This window comes from Mastomys coucha, unplaced genomic scaffold (assembly GCF_008632895.1).
Source record: "Mastomys coucha isolate ucsf_1 unplaced genomic scaffold, UCSF_Mcou_1 pScaffold5, whole genome shotgun sequence".
Lineage (NCBI taxonomy): Eukaryota > Metazoa > Chordata > Mammalia > Rodentia > Muridae > Mastomys > Mastomys coucha.
This window is the reverse complement of record NW_022196911.1, coordinates 101,231,093-101,239,088: the sequence shown is the minus strand read 5'-3', so window position 1 is coordinate 101,239,088 and position 7,996 is coordinate 101,231,093. Positions and strand designations below refer to the sequence as shown.

Sequence of the window (7,996 nt, the reverse complement as noted above, 5' to 3'; positions counted from 1 at the left end):
AGGAAAGGCTGTGGCAAGCATGTGAGTTTCCTAGAGATGGCCCACTGTTTTGCATGGCTGTGATGGGTGTGCTCTGAAGAGGCACGGACTCCAGGGACTTCATCCCAGGATTGCGTCTTGCTCTGGATATGCTTTTCCACGCTTGTCACTGTTGTATCCCTCATGTAACTAACATGGCCTATTGTTTCCTGAGTTTTAACTCACTCTGTTGGGCAGATTTACTGCAGAATCAATATGAAGATGTACTTTCATGTAATAATGCTGTTTAGACAAACTGATGATTTCATAATTCCTGATAATGATTTTATAGAACTCCTGAATTGAGCCAAGTAATTTTAAACTCCCCTGTAGGAGAAGAAAGCTGCAAAGAGAGTTCTGTGAACCCTCCTGTGTCACAAGCAGGTAGATTGCACTAGGAAGAGAAATAGGCTTGGGACAGATTTATGATCAAGGAAAAACATTCACTCTTGGTCAGGTCCAGATCATAAGATAAGTCACAAACAGAAAATAGATAATTATATAATTTAGCTATACAAAACTTTAAAAATAAGATTTAAGATAAATGACCCGTGTCTTGGTAAAAACCTTGTTAACCTATGACATAAAAACTATTGCTTTAAACTTATAATGAACTATGGAGCTAAAAAAAAATAGATAGGGAATGTTTAGTTAGATGGGAATCTTAATGGAGAGACATGTAATCAATTCTGCTGTAACTCCTTAAATCTTATTGACCTATGACATAAACTATTGCTTTGAACTTATGGAACTTATGGAATCTAAAAGTGCTTAGAAAGCCATGTAATCAGTTATCCCAATTATTCTGCTGTAATTCCCTCTTGTGTAACATTTTAACTATGAGGTAATATTTTTTTTCTTACATAGAGAACTTTTGTCTGAGAAGATAATAAAATCCTGAGAGCAAAAAGAAAGGTTGGTTGGAGCCCCTTTTGATTCATCCATTCCATGTGTGTGTGAGTTTGTGTTTTTTCTTTATTATTTTTTTCTTTCTAGCAGGACCAAGTACTTAAATTTCATTTTCTAATGCCCCCGATGCCATTGCTATCAGCAGGAGTCAATTGCCAGAAGCTATCGGCTCTAGCCCCAGAAGAGCAAAAGGTTGCTGAATTGACAGGAGCTACCTACCAGCTTTTGGCCTACCAATCTATGTCCTACTTCAGTTTAACCCTGGGTCAAAGCTGATCTTGGACAGAGGATGGCTAAGTTGTACAGAATGATTTCACACTTGAAATCCCCCCATCTTAGCCTCTGGTAACATTTTTAAAGTATAGTCTTCTAATAATAGTAATAAAAAGGAACACACTGGGTATAGTGGCCCATACTTGTAGTCCCATTACTTAATTGGTTGAGATAAGAAGACTGCTGCAAATTGGAGGTCAGCCTGGACTACAATATGAACTTGAGGCCAGTCTGGGCCACAGGATAAGGTCCTTTCCCCACAAACAAAAAGAACAAACAAACAACAACCACTACACATACACAAATTAAAAGGACAATGTCTACAGAAATAGGAAACTTAACCTATGTCTCTCAAAGTTTATGTAAACAAGAGAGGCAAGTTATAAGTCATATTGATAGACCAATAAATTGGCAGAAAGAACATTTTTCACAGAACATTTTCAGAGTCAACACTAAACATAATCTTTTCCCCACCTTGAGACAGGGACTTGCTATATACTGTACACAGGACTGGAATTCACAATTCTCCTGCTCCAGCTTCCCAATATGTAGGACTAGAGGAATATGCTACTACACATGGACAAGGATTCTTTTACTTGCTCTTCCACATGCATCTCACTCACCTTTGAGATCCTTCACGCATTTTAGCAGTCTGCTTTTATATATCTTCCCGCCAGCTGTAAGGTAAGATACCATTCAGAATATAAGTTAGTTGCTGGGGAGGTTAACAAGACAGAGTAAACACAAATAACATCTGTAATTTTAGGAAAATCCCCTAATCAACCTTCTAATTTGTTTGGAAAATTACTTTTACCATAATGTAAGAATGAAACCAAATATGAAGAAGTGTGTTTTACCTGCACAAATGTTTGTACACTATGTGCAAGTAACGCATTCAGAAGAGGATGCCGGATCTACTGGATTTGGAATTACAGATGGGTTTGAGTTGTATGGGTTCTGAAACCAAACCCCATCCTCTGCAAGAGCAACAAGTTATAACCGCTGAGTCATCTTTCCACCCCTCTTCTTGGACATCATTTATTGCTGGCAGTATTCCCAGGGCAGCAGGAGCATTTAACTTTGATATTAGAGGTTAGTGAAAAATATTGTCAACCTTTAAGATTAGTGTGAGTGACAAAATCAGGCAACAAGATTTCTTTTACTGTGAGAATCCCTTTTCTTTCTTTCTTTTTTTTTTTTTTAAGATTTATTTATTTATTTTATGTATATGAGTGTACTGTAGCTGTACAGATAGTTGTGAGCCATCATGTCATTGCTGGGAATTGAACTCAGGGGGTCTGCTCGCTCCGGCCCAAAGATTTATTTATTGTAAATACACTGTAGCTGTCTTCAGACACACCAGAAGAGGGCATCAGATCTCACTACGGATGATTATGAGCCATCACATAGTTCCTGGGATTTGAACTCAGGACCTTTGGAAGAGCAGTCAGTGCTCTTAACCGCTGAGCCATCTCTCCAGCCCCAAGAATCCCTTTTCTTAATGGGTTTCCTTGGATACAAATGTATCATTCTAGAAGTATTCACCTGTGTGTCCCTATATCCAAGTCTGAAGGAGTGACTTCAGTACTCACTGTAAGCTGACAGAGCTTTCTGTAGCTCCTTGTACACATTGTCGGAGAGTACCAGGCCCATTTTTCTCAGCACGTTTTTCAGATCACCAATATAAACCTTTTCCCCTTTAGAAAGATGTAGATTTTTAACAGGTAAGAATTTCAGCAATGGATAAATGATTTTATTTACTCATTGTGTGTATGGCAACGCAAGCTTTTCTGAACACATGTGCATGTAGAACCCAGAGATCAGCTTTTGATCCTCAGCTGTCTTTTTTTTTTTAATATTTATTTATTTATTTATTTATTTATTTATTTATTTATTTATGTATTTGAGACACGGTTTCTCACTGGGAAGTGGGACTTGCTGAGTAGGGAATGCTGTCAATGAATTTCAGAGATTTGCCTGACTCTGCACCTCTAGCACTTGGATTACAAATTTATGCCACCATGCCCAGCTTTTTCTTTGGGTTCTGGGGTTAAAGCTCAGGTCTTCCTTTAAGAGCTCTCTTGACTGAGGTCTCTCTCCAGCCCCAAGCATGGATGATTTTCGATCATGGAAAGGTTATTTGAATTGCTTAGGAACAAAGTTTCAAAGAAAATTGTTAAGCGATATAAATTCAAAGGGCATTTGAATATGTCATTTATTAGAGAAGGAGAATTTATACTTTAATTCATGACAAGGGAAATTACACATTCCAGATACAGATCAAACACCAGCCTATTACCAGAACTTCAGGGAATGTTCTGTAGCAACAGTTCCACTGAAGCTTCACCTTGGGACTGAACAGTGCTGACTAGGCATTTGCTGTTTAGACAGCAGATCTAATCTTCAGTAGTTCCTTCCTGAATTCATACACATACACACACACACACACACATACACACACACATACACACACACACACACACACATATACACACACACACATACACATACACACACACATACACACACACACATACACACACACCACACATCCTACACAAGCAAAACTCATGTCTAATAGTAAGATTGTGGAACAATTAGTCAACTCTTAATTTAATAGGAGAGTAAATTTAGCATGCCAGTCATAGTTTCAAAAGAAAACTAATGTTTAAATATACTGTTTTTTTTCTATAAAATATTATGGCCTTAGTTAAGGATGAATGCCATTTTAACCATAACTACTTACCAGTAAAAGTTTTTGCTTTATCTAATAACACATTTAATTCAACCATTCCGTTCTCTGAAAGAAAAGACAATCCAGGCACAGAGACCCAATTAGATTTGGAAAAGTCACAAAAAATACTGGGATTTTTTGTAAAGGTAAAATGCTGGGATTCAGCCATCTTTCATGATTTCTATTTTAACTATTTTAGCACATAAAGAAAGAAGAGAAGAAGATGCTAAATTTAAAGACATCACCCACCGTCTAATGTCATTCTGAGATAAAGACAGTATGCTCATTCCTCTCCGTTAGCCACCCATTATGAGTCTGGATTCTGATTGCTCTCATGAAGACCCTGGGCTGAGGCTCACCTCTTATTTTCTTCCTAATAGATTATACTGGCTTTGCATTTTTGACATTTTTGTCTAGCTAAAGTGATCTTATCAAATCATTAATGAACTATTTCATTAAAAGTGGGTATGTATGGGCAGTGGTGGCACATGCCTTTAACCCCAGCACTAGGGAAGCAGAGGCAGGCGGATTTTTGAGTTCGAGGCCAGCCTGGTCTACAGAGTGAGTTCCAGGACAGCCAGAACTACACACAGAAACCCTGTCTCGAAAAACAAAACATAACAAAACAAAAATAAAGTGGGTATGTAAGTTTATGCCTCCAATCATAGCATTCAAGAGGCTGACACAGGAAGATTGCTATGAGTTCGGAGGACCTTAGGCTATAATATAAGACAAAATGAACAAAAACAGGTAGATGTGAGAAGGAAGACATATGAGTGACATACATTTGTTAACTGGCTATACAGTGTATGTGGACACAGTGAAATGTTGTTTTTCTAAGAGACTTAAAAAAACCTCTTATAAGGCCTGTGGTGGTCTGAATACGGTTGGTCCATAGGGAGTGGTACTGTTAGGAGGTATGGCCTTTTTTTGTTATTGTTGTTGGAAGAAGTGTGTCACGGTAGAGGTGGGCTTTTAAGGTCTCTTCTTACGCTTAGACTCCACCCTTTGTGGAAGAGACCCTCCTCCTAGCTTCCTGAAAGCCATTCTTCTCCTGGTTGCATTTGGAACAAGATTTAGAACACTCAGCTCCTCCAGCACCATGCCTGGCTGAACACTGCCATTTTGTCCTCCTTGATGAGAATCTACTAACCTTATGAACCTCTAAGCCAGCTCCAATTAAATGTTTACCTTTGTGAGAGTTGCTTTGGTGTCTCTTCACAATGGAAACCCTAGCTGAGACAAGGCCTTACACAGAAACCCCAACTTTCTTTCTAGGGCAGTGGTATCCGAAACACTCACCATCAATGTATAGAAGCTGCATCAGGTCCTCATAGTCCTCCTTCTCAAGTTCGAATTCTGCATTCTCCAAAATCAGTGGTATATTAGAGACTTGAACTTTCTTCCCTTAGGAAATAAGGAAATGGGAGTAAATACAAATGATTCCCACTGTGGAAGATGATAGCTTTAAGGCTTTGGAGAGGGGATCCAGAGGGTTGGGTCAGTGCTTAGCAGCACTCCTTGCTCTTCAGAAGATAGCACACATCCTGTGGCTCACAGCCACTTGGAACTCCAGCACCTGAGGAGCTTACTCATGGACTCCATGGGCACCTGCATGCATGTGCACATATCCATGTATACAAGGTGCATAATTTAAAAAATAAAACAAATTCTTAAAAAAGACTATGGACATTAAAGATTATATATCCAATCCCAGGGGAACAGAGAAATGTTGGCTATTTTACAACCCACATTGGTCTCTGTTAGAGCTGGGAAGAGAAAATGCTCCCTTCTCCCTGAGGTATAAGCTTCAGTTGAAGAGATCGCAGATGAAGATAAACTGTAATAGCAATAACCTCATAAATGAAGACAACCTCAAGTTTGTTACAGTGACACAGAACTAACAATGATGTCCTTGGCTGCAGTCAAACAGATAGAGGAATGTTATGCTGAGAGCCATGGTGAGTTCCAAGGACAGAATCAGCAAACTAGCAGTTATGGAATAGCAAGATTCTAACCAGTCAGATTTAAATAATGCAAATACGAAGCCCCCATCCTCGGGGCTCTCACCTTTGATCTGTGCCACACTGTTCAGTAATCTTTTCTTATAGACTTTCCCATCTTCTGTAAGACAGTGAAACAGAAGAAAAAGGATAAGAAACTCTGTAGCTCTCTCTCTTTCACTTTCTCTCTCTCTCTGTCTTGTATGAGTGAAGCAATCAGTTTCCCCACTAAGTTACATCTCTAGCCAAAAATGTCTATAATTTATAAGATATTTTTATATGACTCACCTAGTCATTTATTGTTTCACCCTCAAATAATAGCAGAAGGAGTGCTCTCAATGTGCTAAGTCTGAGCTGTAGCTGGAACACGTGGCAGCTGATAAGGCATGTTACAAACACAGTTTTCCTCTTTTTTCTTTTTTTTTTAAGAATTCTTTTTTTAAAAAGATTTATTTATTTATTTTATGTATATGAGTACACACTGTAGCTGTACAGATAGTTGTGAGCCTTCATCTGATTGTTTGGGAAGTGACTTTAGGAGCTCTGCTCGCTCCAGTCAACCCCGCTCGCTCTGGTCAGCCCCTGCTCACTCCAGTAGACCCTGCTGCTCAGTCCCTGATTACTCTGGCCCAAATAATAAGTAATAAGAATTACTTATTATTATAAATAACTTCACTGTAGCTGTCTTCAGATGCACCGGAAGAAGTGTCAGATCTCATTACGGATGGTTGTGAGCCACCATGTGGTTGCTGGGATTTGAACTCAGGACCTTTGGAAGAGCAGTCGGTGCTCCTACCCACTGAGTCATCTCACCAGCCCTTTCCTCTTCTTTTGTCTTGGTTTCTTTTGTTATTACTATTTAGCTTCACTCTTTCTCTCTTCTCTATATATATCTGGCATACCTATATGCCATGAGGCATACCTATATGTTTAGCCAAAATGGCAGATCCTATAAAGGGATAATATTAATAATAGTTACCAGCAAAGCATGACAGCACATGCCTGCCTTGCCTGCCTTTTTGCATTTGGGAAGCTGAGACAGGAGGATGAAGTGGAAACTTAAGGGTTCACTGGAAAGTCAATTGTATTGGATGGTGTTCTGCTGGAGCAAACACGTGAAGGAACATTTTCCTGAAGTGGACACAGGTAAAAGGCTAGGGCAGACTTGTGAAGGACCATTTTTCTGAAGCAGACAGAAGTGAAAGGATGTTCTGCTAAGGCAAGCACATGGAAGGACACGTGACGAAGGATACTTTGCTAATGGCATGCATGTATTGGTCCTCCTTACATTGCATAGTTGAGCTCCATTTGTCAGGACTCCATAGAGAGAAATGGACCAAAAAAAGTCTGGTGGTGTGCCACTTCCTTGGAGTTGGGCTAACTGCCAGAGTGATGTCAGCTGAGACAGACGTATGTGCTGAGACAAGAATGGTGGAGGACACATGATGTTTGGAGGGAGTATAAAAAGAGCTAGATGGACAATGACGGAGGCTGAGCTTGGCTTGTTGGTAGAGCTAGCTGCACAACACTTGTGGGTCTAGCATCTTTGATGATTTTCGCTTTGCTAAGAGAGGCACAGCGAGAACTTTCCTGGCATTTTTGTTGCCCCTGGTTCCTCCTTGTACTGAGGCTAAGGCCTGGCTGCCTCTGCTAGGTCATGCCACTGCTGCTGATTCCTGTTTGCTATTCCAACTCTACCGAACTAGACTGCTGATATATCCATGAAGTGTTTTCGAGTGGATCGAGCTGCCACTGCTGACCTGTGAATTGAACTGTCAATTTCCAGACAACACAGACAGGAGTTGCTCCAAAGAATCATTTCTAAACAGGTCCACTTCCCCTGTGTCTTTTCTTTCCCACTACCTCTGGTGAGTGGTGGGCTAAAAGGGAGGTTGAAGCATTTAAGAACCACCATTTAAAGTAGACTTTGAAAAAAAAGTTACAGGAGGATCATGATTTGAGGCTAGCATGGGCTACATAGTGAGTTCAAGGCCAGTCTGAGTCTCTCTCTCTCTCTCTCTCTCTTTCTCTCTCTCTCTCTCTCTATTCCCCTCTCCCC

General features: G+C 40.0%; 1 protein-coding gene across 2 annotated transcripts in view; it reads right to left on the bottom strand.

The window, feature by feature from the left end:
• The window catches only part of Efcab3 (EF-hand calcium binding domain 3), a 316,604-nt gene that overhangs the window by 41,745 nt on the left and 266,863 nt on the right, over positions 1-7,996 (bottom strand). For both annotated transcript variants that reach the window (XM_031352655.1, XM_031352656.1), the window contains exons 128-132: positions 6,005-6,058; positions 5,237-5,341; positions 3,947-4,000; positions 2,793-2,897; positions 1,824-1,877 (exon numbers count right to left, since the gene is read on the bottom strand). In XM_031352655.1, the coding sequence (XP_031208515.1) occupies positions 1,824-1,877; positions 2,793-2,897; positions 3,947-4,000; positions 5,237-5,341; positions 6,005-6,058 (372 nt within the window). The remainder of the gene's footprint in view (positions 1-1,823; positions 1,878-2,792; positions 2,898-3,946; positions 4,001-5,236; positions 5,342-6,004; positions 6,059-7,996) is intronic.